The 17,741-nt window shown below is 35.1% G+C and overlaps 1 protein-coding gene across 5 annotated transcripts in view; it reads right to left on the bottom strand.

The window, feature by feature from the left end:
- Positions 1 to 357: 357 nt before the first annotated feature.
- Positions 358 to 17,741, bottom strand: part of LATS1 (large tumor suppressor kinase 1) — a 45,517-nt gene continuing 28,133 nt past the window's right edge. For all 5 annotated transcript variants that reach the window (XM_079146836.1, XM_079146834.1, XM_079146833.1 and 2 more), the window contains 4 exons: positions 16,013 to 16,595; positions 13,073 to 13,255; positions 12,777 to 12,883; positions 358 to 4,434 (listed from right to left, as the gene is read on the bottom strand). In XM_079146836.1, the coding sequence (XP_079002962.1) occupies positions 3,925 to 4,434; positions 12,777 to 12,883; positions 13,073 to 13,255; positions 16,013 to 16,595 (1,383 nt within the window). In that variant the 3' untranslated portion in view covers positions 358 to 3,924. The remainder of the gene's footprint in view (positions 4,435 to 12,776; positions 12,884 to 13,072; positions 13,256 to 16,012; positions 16,596 to 17,741) is intronic.

The following is a 17,741-nucleotide window of genomic DNA, read 5'->3' as shown; positions in this document are numbered from 1 at the left end:
GGGGATGTAGCTCACTGGTAAAGTGCCCCTGGGTTAAACCCTTAGTACAAAAAATTTTAAAAAGAGAAAGAAAAACAAGTCTCATGTAGACCTGTCAGATTTACAAGGGAATGCAAACAAGAGTATAAAAAAAGACATAACAATGATGGTAATGCTAGAAGAAAAGAAGAAAAACTCAGTATTTATCAATGTAAAGTTGATAAAACATAATGTCTATTTTTTTAATCTGGTAGTCATTTCATGTGATAAAATACTATAAGTAAAACTAGTAAGCGATTCCTCATTTTAAAAATTATAAAATATATTTAAATAATATCAAGTGAAGCGTTGAATAATGAAAGCATATTAAACCGGAAATCTGAAGGAAACCTTGGAATATTTATTGTACCTATTCTAGAAAAAATGAAACATTATACTGGATTATGCTGTATACAATTTACTTGAACCTAACTAAATACTATCATTAGTTACATATATTTTAATTCCAAAGCATCACATTTTCAATCATATATTTTCTGAGAATATAAAGATTAAAATATATTTCTGAACAAAAACAACATATTTAAGCAGCTTAAAAGTTATTTTTCCACACATAACTGAATGATTTGAATTTTGCTTTCTTTTATTATCCCAGCAAACATTACACTAGAGGAAATGATTGGGAAAATACAAATAGATTCATTAAAAACAGGCTGATTATTCATTCTATTACATTCAGAAGTATGCAAAACAAATTAATTATATTGCAAAGCTGTAATTCCTTTTTCTAACAAAGCATTGTTTTATAAAACTGTATTGTTGCCATTGATTCCATTTTAATACAAAATACTTATGTACACAATACAATATAAAAGTAAACCATGTAGTGCCTTCCACAAAGGGATATATTAAGGCACATTACAATATACTAGTATGTTGACCCAAATTACTTTTTGATTTAGATTAAAACAAAACAGGGTAAGTGTTTCACTTTAAATACCAAAGGAATTTTTTGTTTATTAAAGAAAAATTTCTAAAGTACCTTGGGTAACAGCAGCAGCAATATCTAAAAATCCTCCCACTGTATTCTCTAATTTCTAACATATTATTAAGTCAGAATAAAACATTTCCACTCACAGTTTTGCACTTTGCAACAGCAGAAGGTAATAACTTTTTTAAAAAGTCAATCTCAAAGTGACTTCTTAGTCATACATTCTATAGTTCTATTACAAATAAGAAAGTAGAAAAGATACAGCAATAGGGCCTGCCTTAAGATGTCACTGGATAATACATAACAGTATCTACAATTACATAATTACAGAACACACTTTATAAATACTATGTGATATGCATAAAAAGGGTAACTACAAGAAAGACAGCAAGTGTTTTTAATGAGAAAATTATTTTAAAAAGGAAACATGTAGAACCAATGTTTTTACTCCATTTCAATTGAGAGCATCCAGCTTTTAATTTGTTCTCATCTTTTTGGTCAGAAGCACCAGAATGTATAATGGAAGAGCTGGATGTAGTTAGGGTATAAGATGGCTAATAAGTGTATTCAAACTATTAAAACAACATATACCAATGGCTTGTATACTGCTTCAGACAAGCACAAAAAGCTTATACTGTCAGAGGAAAATTTAAAAGAATAGAGTTTGTAGTGTCCTACAATTGATGAAAAGGGCAGTACAGATTGTGAGGAGGTGGAGAGGGGTAGACAGCACCTTAAGTGTTCCTATATTGTAACAAAGTTGTTTTTCTACTGTATTGCACCACAGTCCAGAAGTAAAACAATTAAATGAAAATTTAAGTAAATCTGAATGAAAAAGCTCAAAGAACAATGTGAGTACCAAACTAAAAATGCTTAACTAGTTTGTTTTGCATAGGATTTTATAGAACTAAACAATGTTCCATGAAGTGAAGACTGCCATCTTATGGTAGTACATTCTTAAAATTCTTGATCTGAAATCCTTCAGAAATATTTCTCTATCAGGCTTGAAATGAGCCAAACATTTTAGTGGCCTCAAAATGGTGAGTCTAAAACACCCTAGCATTCTTCCAGCAAGAGAGGTATTCATAGGGTCATCTTATCACATGCTACAGACCTTTACCATCCCAAATTGTCAGTACTTAACACAAGATATATTAATCTCAGCATTGATCAGTAAATTAAAAGTGAAGTTCTTGGTTTAATATGTCAATTTTCTTACAGGACAGAGGTCCTTACCCTGTACTTTGACAGGTTTCAATATGCCCCGAATCTCCTAAAATTGCATGCAACATTTTTTGCATGTGTTGCTGTATACTTTTTTCTGAGATGAGAATCCTTGGCTTTCATCAGGTTCTCAAAAGAATCAGTGACCCCAAAGATCCATTAATACACGGCAGTGGTTAAGCTGAGCTCTGAGAGGGCCACCTATAGAAAGGTGGGAAGTGTGAACTAAGGTTTTCCCCTCTTCCCAATTCAACCAAGACAGCTTTCCCTTTACTTTTACTACACATATGGTCTCCATTAGCTTTTACGTGAAGGAAGCTGAAACTCTGTAAATCACTAAGTTTTGATAAAATAATTGCATATCAATGAAGCTTTTAAGCAAAGGCAATAAAATACAAACTTTACTAAGGTTAGGATAGAGCCCAGTTCCCTTTCCTAAAAGATCATCTATATGTATTTTGGTATGAAACCACCATTATATAAATAGACATATTGAAAAACATTATTAATCTTAAATAAGTTAGGACTTGAATTTTCTAAGAACACTATGTAATTTTTCCTGATTACTAAAGGCCATCATAATTAGGAGTTAATATTTTTCTCACCAGTTTATCTGCCCTTACGTAAAATATTGTCAAACAGCCACATTTTCCTTTGCCAAAAACAATCTGTATATGCAACACTATTCTAAAAGAGGAAACCTACAGCATTGATGACATAGTCAAAACTAGTCACTGTATAGAAAAAGTACTTTTTCCTTCCTGGTGCTGGGATTGAAGCCAGAGCCTGGATGCGAGCTAGGCGGGCACTCTTCCACTGACCTACATCCTCAACCCCTAGAAAAAGTACTTTAGTGAGTATGCACACGTAATTTCTAATCAAAGTTTTATATAAACTGAAAATAATTTCTCTGCAGAGGGTGGTGGAACTTTAAAATTTCAAAGTAAAAATATGGAAGATCTTAGCTTTTAGTATTTGAAAATTTTGATTTATGGCAACTTTGTTCCCTTTTAAAACTTGGAAGCAGCATTAATACCAATATGAAAGAAAACATTTAGTGCTTTGGCTTCTTTGAAAGCCAGTAATTATTGAGAAAAAAATGCTAGATGAAATACTCCAGAGGGAGGAAAAAAGAAACTTTCATTATTTTTCCTTCTGATGAACAAACTGTTTCCAATCTGTATTTCTTATTCCAGCACATGACTTATAGGGATTATCATTAGCCTGGGAAAACTCTCCACAGTGATGGCTTAATTTCTCTAGCCTATTTTGTACCCAAAACAAGGTTATGAGGGAAAAAAGAGCTCTGTAAATAAGAGTATGTTTCATATTTGGTTAAAGCAAGATAAAACTAAAACTGTTTACAAAAAAACTTCAGAAACTCTTCAATTTTAAAATTATTTAGCATATATACAAATAGATACCAGGTTTCTTCTTTTCAACAAAGCACTATTTTTTTATTTTAAGTACTTTAAGTACCAAGAACTGACTATAATATTCAGTTCATAATTTACTTTCCTTATAACAATTTTTTCTACATTACTGATTTAAAAGGCTGGAATAAATTAACATTTTAAAAGAATTTCCCATAGTTTAGGAAAATAAAATATTGTACACAGAGCACACATACATAGCTCTGCCACATTTGCATAATTTTTCTCTCAGAACTTCAAAAAATCCTGCATCTCAGGTCTTTTTCCAAATCCTCATTACAATTATTTCCTAGTGTGTTAAACATACACTAGATCACGATTTTTAATCTCTGAGCCTGTTTGTTGATCATCTTCATCTGACGGTTGCTCTGAGCTTTGTGAATTAATGTAGTCATATTCAATAGGCTTTGGATAATTATATGGGTAGCCATTGTCATCAAAAAACCTCCGAAAGGTAAATTCATAGAAAGCATGTTCAGGGTGCTTTCCATTTTTATACCATCCGTTGAGAGTGTCACTTACATTTTCTTCCTCATTATCATCACTCCATAATTTATCAGGATCAACAGGATCAAAATTTGATGTATCTGTTGGGTGTGTGATTTTAGGAATGTACGAAGCAGACTGCTGCCTCAGATCACTGGAAAAATCAATTGTTTTAAAAAATGGATGAGCTTTTATTTCATCAGCACCATTCTTCCCTAGGCGATCTTCTGGTCCTCGGCAAAGTTTAATGATGAGATCAGAGGCTTCAGGACTCAGTTTAGCTTGTGGAGGAATGTGAAGAGATGTCTGCCAATTGATAACCTTTAAAGAAGATTTTTTTTTTAATTAGGAGGGAAGAGATGAAAACCAAAAATTTCTTCCAAGTTTTATACCAAAGTCTTAATGGACTATTCGTTATTTTAAATAAATTACACAGTATTTTGCCCTTCATACATTTAATAATCACTGCTGAGAAATAACTTTTTCTCCTTTCCCCTCCTCCCTAGGCAACATATGCTCACACCACAAGACTCAGAATGTTTTCTGTACCTACTCTGTTAAGTCCTTCTGGTAGAAATGACTACTTCCACTATTTATTCTGCCTCCCCTAAGCCATAAACTTACTTCTGTTATATTTCTAATACTATTGTGGTACCTATTTGTCTATATCCTATTAGAGTGCAACATTACATAAGGCTAGGAATTATGTTTTAATGTTGTATTTCTCAGTACTTGGAAAATTGCTGGCACAATCTTTGTACTTCAGGTTTTGAGAATAAAATGGAATGAAGAAGGAAAAAATGAATGTCAAGTGAATTCTCAGAGGCAGAGGAAAATGATAAAAGACTCAGAATATAATATTAAATAGATTTTGGTTACATCTTGTTAATTGGCCAAATGCACTGTTATTTAACTTAGACATCATCAACCTGAGAGGGACTCAATACATATTTATGAGATAAATTAATAAATGAACCCATTTTTTCTTATTCATGATAAAGGAGCTAATGCGGAGGGAAGAAAAATGAACTCCTCTAGTTGTATCTGTTCATTTTGAAGTTTCATCATACGTTAGAAAAAGGAGATATTTCAACTTAACAATTTTTCTTTTGGGGGGGAATCAGGAATTTTTGTTCATTGATATTTCCCCTCCTATTTTTAAATTGGTGCATTACAGTTGTATATAACATAATGTTTTAAAAATTCTTTTTGGAAAAAATGATGTAGTAATATTTATATGTGGTTTCATTACTTATTTCAGATAGGACAAATTAAAATACATAATCAGTGGGATGTTTTTCTTTTTTCCTTTTTTCTTTATTTTGGTACTAGGGATTGAACCCAGGGGCACTTTATGACTGAACTACACCCCAGCCCTTTTTATTTACTTATTTATTTTCATTTGTTGGTACCAGGAGTGAACCCAGAGGTGCTTAACCACTGTGCTATATCCCCAGCCCTATTTTATTTTATTTTTTGGTACCAGAGATTTAACCTGGGGTTGCTTTACCACTGAGCCACATCCCTATCCCTTTTCATTTTTTATTTTTGAGATGGTGTCTCAATAATTGCTTAAGGCCTCACTAAGTTGCTGAGGATGGGTTTGAATGTGTGATCCTCCTGCCTCAGCCTCCTATGTCGCTGCAACTACAGATATGTGTCACTACACCTGGTTTATTTTTTTATTAAAAGGAACATTCAAGAATTTTTAGTTTATGGTTAAAAGACAAGACATATCAAAAGAAAGAGTTAATTCAAAGATGGATCAATACAATTATGTAAATTGAAGCACTGAGAATAAACTTGAATAAAAATAAATGAAGCATAAGGGACAGGAAGGACAATAGCAAATGAATACCATATGTATTATTATACATATTAGCATCCCAGAAGGAGAGAAGGAAGTCAAGAAATATTTGTCATTTATGAATAGAGGACATAACTTGATGAAAGACATCAACCTATAATTCAATAAGTTTAGTGAACCTGAACAAGAGAAATATAAAGAAAACTACATATAGGCACATCATAGTCAACCTTCAGAAAATCAAAGAGAAAAAAATTCTACAAGCAGACAGAGAGGTTCCAGTTTTCAGTAAGAAATACTAGGTATACTCTATCTTATCTTTCCAACAGAATGCAGCTATAAAACCTGGAGAGAATATTTGAGGAGCCAGAGAAAATAATAGCCTATGAAATAAAAAACAGCAAAGAGGACCCAACGTATCATTGAACCTGGTGGTGAGTTCACCATTTTTCTCTTGTCTCTCCCAATCTACACTGAAGGTAGCCCAAATCAAACAGGAAGCACCGTAGTTCTAGGCAATGCCCTCCTAGTTCAGGCTCAGGGAGTTCCATGAAAGGAGTTTCTTGGCAGCAGTACAGGTGGCAAAAGGTCCTGTAGACACTGAAAACTCTTGAGAGGGAAACTTCTTTTCCAACTGAAAATAAAGTCACGCAACATGTAGCTTCAAGAAGTGGTTTGAGCCTGTAATTCCAGTACCCCAAGAGGCTGAGGCAGGAGGATCACAAATTCAAGGCCAGTCACAGCAATTTACTGAGGTCCTAAGCAACTTAGTGAGACCCTGTCTCAAAAGGAAAAAGGCCTTAGGGATAATGCTTATCTCAGTGGTAAAGGGCTCCTGGGTTCAATCCCCACTACCAAAAAATAAGAAGAGAGAAGATAGGCTGGAGTTGTGGCTCAGTGACAGAGTGCTTGCCTACCTAGTACATGTGAGGCATTGATCCTTAACACCTCAAAAAATAAATAAAATAAAGATATTGTGTCCATTTACAACTTTAAAAAAAAGAGAAGATGGCTTAAATATCTGTTGCTTATTTTCTCTTTCCCTCTGTCCTCTTGCTACCTTGTCCTGGATGCTGGTGCATTTATGTGACATATATGGCAGAGTGGGTAAAAACAAAGCCTTTTCTGGTCAGAAAACTGAAAAGGGGAGCTCCAGGGAACTGGAAAGTACTGTGGACATCATGGGGAGGGGAGGAGATGAACCCCATAAAGTTGTTTATGAACTACTGAGCTCACCCTTTGAACTGAATCTATGTGGATCTGATCACAAAGAATATACCAAAGTCAAGCATGGTGGCACCTAACTCTAATCCCAGTGACTCAGGAGGCTAAGGCAGGAGGATTGCAAGTTCAAGGTCAGCTTTAGCAACTCAGTGAGACCGTCTGAAAATGAAAAATACAAAAGGCTGAGGCTGAAGCTCAATGGCAGAGCATATCTGAGTTCAATACCCAGTGGAGGGACAAAGTTTAAGATGCTTTAATTAAGTGAACACTGAATAGGATAAACCCTAAGAAATCCATGATTTCTTACATGATTACAATACTAAAAATGAAAGAAAATAAATTATTAAAAATGGCAAGGGGAAAATACTGTATTACTTGAGGAATATGAATGACTATAGATGTCTTATTAAATCATAGAGGACAGAAGGAAGTATATATCTTTAAATGCTGCAAGAACTAAAACCATACTGCTATGGATTTGAATATGGTTTGGCCCCAGCAAAACTCATGTTGAGGCCTGGTTCCCTATGTGACAGCTTTAAAAGTGGTAAGGACTTTAAGAAGCATTTGGAGCCAGGTGTGGTGGTGCATACTTGTAATCCCAGTTAACTGGAAGCCTCAGACACGAAGAACTCAAGTTTGAGGCCAGCCTGGGCAACTTAGTAAGACTCTGTCTCAAAATGAAAAGGGCTGGGGTACAGCTCAGTGGTAGAATGCTTGCCTATCATGTGCAAGGTCCTGGGTTCACTCCTTAGTACAACAAAAATAAATAAAGACATAAAATTTATAGAGACATTTGGGACATGAGGGTTCAACCTTCATGAAGGCATTAATGTCATCTCATAGGAATAAGTTAGGAGTTCTCATCCTGAGGGACTGGACTAGATACCACAGAGCAGGTTATAATAAAGCAAGGTGCTTTTTTGTTTATCTCTGCACATGGGTGCTTCTACTTCCAACTTCTGCCACATTATGAAGCAGCATAAGGCCCTTACCAGATAGGGCCACACAATCTTGGGACTTCCCAACCTCCAGGATGATGAGCAAAAACAACCTATTTTCATTATAAATGACTGCATCCCTAGGTATTGTTTTACCAAGAGAAAATGGACCAAGACATATCAAATGCTAATATCCTAAGGCAGGCAGAGTAAACACATTCTAAACTTAAGGAAAATTAAAAAGATCTTAATCTGTTGCCAGCAAACCTGTTCTAAAATATTTGCTTAGGAATGCTCTTTAGTCAGAGAGAGCTGATACAGAATGAATCTTGAAATATCAGGAATACAGGCAGAGCAAGGAACATGCTAAATATGCATCTTTTTTGTTTGGTACAAAGGACTGATCCTTTTTACTTTTTATTTTGAGACTGGTTCTTGCTAATAAGTTGCTGAGGTTGGCCTTCAACTTGCTATCCTCCTGCTTCAACTTCCAGAATAGCTGGGATTACAGGTATGTGCCACTATGCCCAGCTTATTCTTCTCATCTTGAGTTCTTTAAAATAAGATGTTGGTTGAAAGCATAAACAGTAACACTGTTAGATATGGTTTTAAATGTATACAGGTGTAGTATACAGCTACAGCATAAAAGGTAGAGCATAAAAGGGTCTATGTAAGAAGTAGTAAGGTTCTACATTTATCTCAAAGTGGTAAAATACCAATTCTATGCAGACTGTGAAAGCTTAGTATGTATTTTCTAGTCACTGGAACAACCACAAATGAAACTACAAAGGAACAGAATAGGAAGTCAAAAAGCATAGCAGAGGGAGAAGTCACAGACAATTGCCTTGTCAGAAGGTTTGGAGGTCTGCCCTTTCATAAAAACAACCATTAAACTGTAAAATCATGACTAGAATCAACTATTTTGAAATTCTAGAACCTGATCAGACATATACAATAACCAGGAACATTACATGAAGGGAGAGACTGTTAAAATTTGGTAAGACAGCAGCATATGTGATCCAAGTACCATCTACTATTCCTCTTAAGGACCCATCAAGATGCCTATGGTTGCTTCAACCCTTTCTGGAAGATTTAAACAGACACACCTTTGATCCACACAAGAAAATCTTTCAGATAATTGGCCTGGGTTATTTGTTTTCTTACTTTTTTTCTTTTTTTGGTTCTGGGGATTGAACTCAGGGACACTCAACCACTGAGCCCATCTCCAGCCCTATTTTGTATTTTATTTAGAGACAGGGTCTCATTGACTTGCTTAGTGCCTCACTAAATTGCTTAGGCTGGCTTTGAAATCGCAATTCTCCCGCCTCCATTTCCAGAGCCACTGGGATTACAGGTGTGCACCACCATGCCCAGACTGTTTTCTTACTCTTGTACTTTGAACATTCTTTATATAGTGTAGTTAAAAACCCTGTGTTGGATATGTAAATTGTACACTGTAGTGTGTCTTTTCAGTTTCTTGACAGTGTCTCTGGTAGAGTCAAACTTGTTAATTTTTATGAAGTCCAATTTATCAACATTTTCTTTTATGGATTATTATTTTGGTGTCTTTCCTAAGAACTCTTCACCTAACCCAAAGCCATAGTTTTTCTCTTGTGTTTTTTCCTAAAAATATTATAGCTTTATGTCATTATCCCTTCATGTCTGACTCCCATTTTTATTTTTGGTTTTAGTACTGGGGATTGAACCCAGGGGTACTTATCACTGAGCTATATCCTCAGACCTTTTTTACTTTTCTGAGACAGAGTCTTGCTAAGCTGCTTAAGTCCTGGCTAAATTACTACGGCTGGCCTTGCACATCCATCCTCCTGCTTCAGCCTCCCGAGTCACTGGGATTATAGGCATGCACCACCATGCCCAGCTGTATGACCCACTTTGAGTACACCTTTGTGTAAGGTAAGACCAGTTAAGGTTTAGTTTTTGGTTTTTTAAAATATGGCTGACCAGTTTTTCCTATACGGTTTGCTAAAAACTATCCTTTCTCCCTTTGTACCTTGGTTAAAAGATCGAATAGGCTAGGTGTGGTGGTGCACACCTGTAATCCCAACGGCTCTGGAGGTGGAGGCAGAATTGAGAGTTCAAAGCCAGCCTCAGCAATGGCTCTAAGCAAATCAGTGAGACCCTGTCTCTAAATAAAATAAAAAACAAAACAAAAAATCAAATAGACATACTATTGTGGTGCTATGCCTGCATTCTATGTTTTATTTCATTGAGCTATGTGTGTATTCTTTTGTCAATATCACACTGAATTACTGCAGTTTCATAATGTCTTAAAATAAGGTAGTTAATTCCTCCAACTTTGTTCTTGTTAAAAATTGTTTTTGGTCAGGCGTGGTGGCACATGCCTGTAATAACTAACTGCTTGGGAGGCTAAGATAGGAGGATAAGCAAGTTAGAGGCCAACCTGAGCATCTTAGACCTTGATTCAAAATAAAATTAAGAAAGGGTTGGGAGATGTAGCTCAATGATAGAGTGCTGGAGTATATGAGTGAGTACCTTGATTAAAAGGTATTTTTGCTATTCTAGTTTCATTATCAATCACTTCATACAAGTTTTAGAATCAGCTCATTTATATTTACAAAAAAAATCTCTAAATATCAATTTGGGGCAAGTTGATAGCTTTACTATGTTGAGTCTTCTAATCAATGCATGGTATGTATCTCCACTTAGGTCTTTCTTGCTTCCTTTCCATTGGATTTTGTATCTTTCAGCATAGAGATCTACCTAGGATTTCATTTTGGGCAGTTGTTATAAATAATATTGTTCTAAAATTTCAGCTTCCAGTTGTTCATTACTGAAATACAAAAATAAAATTGCCTTTTATGTTTCTTATATCCTACAACCTGGCTAAACTCACTTATTACTTTTATGAGTTTCTTGTAGAATTCCTGAGATTTTTCTATAGAAAATTATATACTATATGAATAGGATAAGATTTTGTTTCTTCCTTTCCAATCAGTGTGCCTTTTATTCCCCTTCTTACTATATTGCAATGGCTAATAATAAGGCTTTCAGAACATGAGATTGGTGAGAACAGACATCCCTACCTCATTCTCAATCTTAGGAAAAAACATTCAATTAAATACACACAGAGATGTGCATATACTTACAAATGTGTAGATGTATATGATATTAAAATGAAGATAAATAAAGACACTTAGAAAAAAGGAACCTTATGAAAATCGAAGGGAAACCTACAGAGGATGAGTAGGTGTTTAGAGGAGGAAGAAGAGGGAAGGAGAGATACAAGGGAATGAAACAGACCAGATTATGCATGTATGAATGTATCATACTGAATTTCACTATTATGTATAACTATAGTGCACAATACAAAGCTAATTTTTTAAAAAGATACATTGAGATAAACTTGAGGGAACACTTTCAGTAGACCTTATACTATAGGGAATTATAATAAGTTTTAAAATATATTTAATTCAATGACAGAAGTTGTTACACCTTGAGATGGGATCATAGAAGAGATGCTTTCTTAATATACTCTCAAAGAATAAGAATGATCAAGAGTTTACCAGGCTTCAGAAAGGAGAGAAAGTATGGGAGGTGGAAGGAAGTTAAGATACTCCAGATCTAGAGGAACAGTATAAACAAAAAAACAGGAAAAATTTGGACTTTAACCCATGTACTAAGAAAACACTAAAGGGTTTCAATGGGGCAAGGTATGGTCAAAATTGTGAGTAATTTCTGAATTAAGTGTAAGAGGTATTTACTAATGAAGATATAGGTGTAGGTTTGTAGTTTGGGGCTAGAATGTGTGGGAATGGAGACAAAGCTAGGAAGTAGTGGCTGACAAGGAGTAAATGGAATAAGTCTAGAGACTAAAGAACTTTATGAAGACAAAATAATTAAGTGTGTGTGGGAGCAGATACGAGAGAGTATAGTTAGAGAGTATGTGAGGGTCAATGTTAGAGTACTGTGATGGTAGGATGAGGAAGATGGGAATTCATATGTGGAATCTTTTTCCTCCTTTCTCTCTCTCTCTGTGTCACACTACCATGGACTGCAATCTCTGAAACTGAAAGCCAAAATAAACCTTATTTCTCTCTTAAAAAAAAAAAAAAAAAAAAAAAAAAATTCATGACGGAATTTTAGTGGGTTCATATACCCTTATAAATTCATTCTTTAACTCCAGATTAAGATACTCGTAGTGAAATACAGATTGAGCACCCCTAATCCAGATATCTAAAACCTGAAATGCTATATAATCCAAAACAATTTTAGTGCTGACATGATGCTGCAAATGGATGATTCCATATCTGAACTCACATGATTTTTGTTCAAACCGAAGCATAAGGGCTGGGGACATAGCTCAGTGGCAAGAACCTGCTAGCATTTATGAGGCCTTGGGTTTGTTGTTATTTTGGAATAAACAACATAACAACAAAATAGCCACAAAGACATACTAAAAATATTGTATAAAATTACCTTCAGTTTATGTATATAAAGTGTAATGAAACAAATGAATTTTGTCTTTAGACTTGGGTATCATCACCAAGATAGTTCATTATGCATGTGCAAATATTTGAAAATCTGAAGAAATCTGAAACATTTCTGCCCTTGAGTGCTTCAGACAGGGATACTCAAACTGAACTAATAAATAAAGGTGTATGATGTAGGGACTCTGTGATAATTCTTTTGGTATAGATTCTATACCTTACCTTCATTTGTGTTTCTAATGGTGTTTGTGCCAGGAAAGGAGGTTGTCCCACCAACATTTCAAAAAGTATAACACCAACACTCCACCAGTCACATAACTGTGTATATCCTAAAGATACCAAAATTCATAGTTATTCATAAGCACTCTTAAAAATGCTCACAATACAACTAATATTAACAATAGTCCACCAATTCACACTGTAAAATCAATATTGTCATCATAAGCCTGAAAAATAAGGCATATTTTATTGTTAATTTTGGTGTGTCTATTGAAATTATTTATTTAAAAATGCTTTACCTGTTCGCAGCAATACTTCAGGTGCAATATAATTGGGAGTCCCAACCAAAGAATGTGCTAGACATCGCTGGTGCTGGCGTGCAGCTCTCCGCTCTAATGGCTTTAATCTATCTCCACATCGACAGTTTGAGGGATCACCCCATTCATTACTGAAATCCATGCTATCTTGCCGTGGATGGTCACCTGTACAGGAAAAAGAAAAACAATTAATGAAAGCAACAACGACAAAAGTAAACCTAAAGTCTTGTTTGATCTGATATCATGATTTAGGGTTAACAACATTCTCCCTTGTGACAATCTGAGCCACAAAATATGCCAAATCACTGATCATGTTTATTATTGACTAGGGCCTGTTTTTTGAGATATGAATAAGAAAACTTTTATATTATGAAAAATGCAAGACTCAGTAATTTATTTAAAGTTATATGATAATAATATAAGTCATAAGTAGGTAGGATCACGGATGTTATTCGAGCCTGGCATGGTGGCACGTGCCTGGAATGCCAGTGACTCCAGAGACAGAGGCAGAAGTTCAAGGTCAGCCTCAACAACTTAGTGAGGCCCTGTCTCAAAATAAAAAATATGAGCTCAGTGGTTAAGTCCACGAGTTTAATCCCTAGTATATATATATACATAAAAGGCAAAACTATTCCTTTACTATTCTGGGCAAAATTTCAAATTACACCTGTGGTTCATTCGTTCAACAAATGACGTTAATAAAAAATAAGGTTCTTCTTTCAGGCACTTTACATTCTAGTATGGGAAGAAACACAACAAATATACATATAAAAACTGATTATGGGGTTGAAGGTACAGCTTGGTAGAACAGACATTTTACAGGCATAAGACCCTTGGTTTGAACCCAGGCAAACAAGAAGAACAAAAAGGTGGTGGCGCATGCCTGCAGTTCCAGCTACTCAGGAGGATAAGGCAAGACAATCACTTGAACCCAGAAGTTTAAGAGTTCAAAGCCAGCCTGGGCAACATAGCAAGACACTGTGTCTTTTAAAAAAAGAAGAAGAAAAAAGAAAAAAAGAAACAATCATTCGACAGAGAGTCAACACAGATGATAAGACAAATGTGACTGGACAGATACATTAGAGTTGTAGATTAGGTGGCTGGGGACACAGATTGAGAAGGTGACATTTGCTAAGGCATAAAAAGTTGGGTGTGAGCCAGGTGCAGAGGTGGACACCTATAATCCCAGCAGTCTAGGAGACTGACACACAAGGATTACAAATTTGTGACCACCCTCAGCAACTGAGTGAGACCCTGTCTCAAAACAAAAAATAAAAAGGGCTGGGGATGTGGCTTAGTGGTTAAGCACCCCTGGGTTAAATTCCCAGTACCATAAAAAAAGGAAAAGAAAAAAGCTGGGTGTTGGGGCACATGCTTTTAATCCCAGCCATTTGCGAGGATGAGGCAGAAGAATCATAAGTTTGAGGTTAGCCTGGACAGCTTACTGAGATGAGGGAAGGGGGAAGGGGGAAGGGGGAAGGGAAAGGGCTATTACAGGTAAGCTTGGACATGGTTCTACAGAGAAATAAATAAGATTCAGGGTATATTTTAGTAATGGCAGTCACAAGACTTGTTGATGGATGAATCAGATGTGGAGACTGGGAAAAAATAAATCAGGAGAACTAAGTGGGTGTTGGTGGTGTATAATTTACTAATACTAAAATGGGGAAGACTCAAAGGAAGCAGACATGGGTATGGTATAGAGTTCCCTATTGCCAATGATCACTCTGAAAAGCCTATTGGAAATCCATATGGAAACACCCAGTAAATAAATGGATACAGAAATTGGTCATTTCAGAGAGAGACCATTTCTAAATAGAAAGATTTGAAAGTCGTTGAATATCTATATAGCATTTAAAGCTATGACGGGATGAAGTCACCTAGAGTTATATCTGAAATTAACCTAACTATAATAATCATCTGGGAAGTTTGATTGAAGTATGATTTCCATGTTCCAGTGAAGATTTTTACTCAAAGGCTGGAACACAGCTTATTTTTAAGACCGCCAAGTAATAATTAAGGTGAATCTGGGGGGACACAAAATTCCACGCATTTAATATCAACCTGCTTGTGTTCACAGAAGCACAGAAGGATTGTTATGAACATTAGAATATATGTAAAGTACCTCATACATAGTAAGTATTCAACAAATGTTAGATCAACTTACACTTCCATCAGCGTCTGAAGGAATCTTGGGGAGGCAGTGTAATGTGGTAGAAATAACATGGGCCCTGTAATCAGACAAACCTAGGTTCAAAGCCTAGCCCTTACACTTAATTTGTGTCTGACCTTGAGCAAGTTACTTATCTAGCTAAGCCTGGTTTTCTTCATCCTGCCTCACAGTGTCACAGGATTAAATAGAATGTGTGCATTAAGTAAACTCTATACCAAACAGCAGTGAAAATAAATGTTACATATAATATCATGGAGAAATCTCAAACATATAAAAGAAGCCAACACAAAATACAATAAAATTATACATTTAAATAAAGGTTCAAGAGTAGGCAAAATGAAATAATATAATGTACATGTTGTTTAAGGCTATATATGTATGTGATAAAAATTGGAGAGAAAGGAAGATCTGATTATAAACTTTTAAAAATAGTGGTTATCTCTGGAGGACAGAAAGGGAAGTGATTAAGGATTTGTAAAATACCGATTATTAAATATGGGGCTTCATTTTAAAATTATTTTTAAAAACACCATCTGTTATTTCAAAATAAAGTTTTAAATAGCTTAATATTTAATCAAATATAATAATGTTTCATTTTCTAAGTCTAAGTGCCTAAATAATTCACCCAAGTTTATCCAAGAGTCAAGACCTGACCCAGGTCTTTTGGATTCCATCCAGTGATGATACCATCTTATATTTTACTACATAAATAAATCACATTGTTATAAACTAAATTTGAGTTTGCTTACCACTCTGATAGTACTTGGAATCATGTGTCCATCTGAAGCCAGTGCAGAGGCCGAAGTCAGTCAATTTAATATGACCATCACGATCAATCAAAATGTTATCAGGCTTAATATCTCTATGAATAAAACCCATTTTATGAACACTTTCGACTGCACAAGTAAGTTCTGCTATGTAGAACCGTGCCAGATTTTCTGGAAAGATGCCCATTCTAATTAAGAGGCTCATCATATCACCCCCGGGAATGTAATCCATCACAAAGTATAAATTGTCCTTATCTTGGAATGAATAATATAAGCGAACTACCCATTCATTGTCAGCTTCAGCCAGTATATCTCTCTCAGCTTTAACATGAGCGACTTGATTTCGAAGCAGAACATCTTTCTTTCGAAGAGTTTTTGTTGCATACAAAGCCTTAGTATCTACTTTTCTTGCTAGACACACTTCACCAAATGCTCCTATTCCTAGTGTCTTTATCTTCACAAACATAGACTTGTCCATTTTAGCCCTTTTAAGACGAATGTAATTAGACTCTTTTTGGCAAAGCATCTTTCTCATTTGATCCTGGGCATCTTGAGATAATCCAACCTAGGTAAATAAACTAGATGTTAAATGAGGAATTGTCATCTTCAAATATTCAGTATTAGAAATAGCTTAGAAGAAATTCAGGCATATATTTAAAGGTTAAATGCACAATAATTTTTAATAAAGCATGTTAGAAATCTAGAATGTATTTCAGAGAAAATTAAATGATCAAGTGTAGCTTAAGAGATAGTTAACAGAATGCACAATGTAAGTATGCATATTCAGCTGGGGAAAACAAGGAGGATACCAATAGTCAGTTTTCTATTCTTCTCTAATAGAACACTCAAAAAATAGCTTCCCAATGTGCAACAAAACACATGTCTGTCAACATGCACTCTCAACTGTCTCCATGCATATTCATCCCAAATGATGAGGTTAGACTGCCTTCACTAAATGCTGTTTTTTGTGGATGTCTAGGCCTTAAATATTCTTCCTCTTATTTTATCCTACATGAAAAGAAATTCTTCCACTCCAAGCTCATTTGTTCTAAAAATTAAAAAATTTTAAAAAATGATGTATTACAATGAACAACAGAAGAATGCCTTCTCTGCCCTACCAACCCTTTTCCTGTTCTCAAGAATTATGTGGTAGTCACTGATAGTCTCTTTTTCATCTTTCTTAGAGCATTAGAGAAAGGGTAAGACTCAGCTCATAGCTACCACAAAATCTAAGTGTTTCTCTCTCATTTAAAAGGGACACAGTAGTTACAAAGTATCTTTTAGATATTTTGGACTATTCAAAAAAAACAGTGGGTATGACACACAGATAGAAATAAAGAAAGAAAAAAAAACCCAAAACTTCTAAGTAGATAGGGAATACCTGAATTTAGAAGGGTTTCTTTTGGCTAATTAAGAACTAATTAATAACGATCTAACTGAAGGGTCTTTAGAAGAGGAATTAAACTAGAAAAGTAGGGTCTAATTTTAGAAATGTCAAGACTAATTAAAATACAGCAACCTCATGCTTCTGTTAGGATGCACATTTCCATGCAATATCTTCTAAGAAAGGGTGGCATGCCAAACTTAATAATATAGAACTGTTTCTCTTAAAATCTTACTTGCCTACACAGTAATGGAGGCTACAGAAGTCAGCAAAGCTTCCAACACCATAAAAGTTTAAATCAGCTATTAGTGAGAGTGAAGAGGAAAA

The sequence above is a fragment of the Sciurus vulgaris genome, assembly GCF_902686455.1.
Source record: "Sciurus vulgaris genome assembly, chromosome: 7".
Lineage (NCBI taxonomy): Eukaryota > Metazoa > Chordata > Mammalia > Rodentia > Sciuridae > Sciurus > Sciurus vulgaris.
Note: the sequence above shows the minus strand (reverse complement) of the source record. Positions and strands in the feature narration are given on the sequence as shown.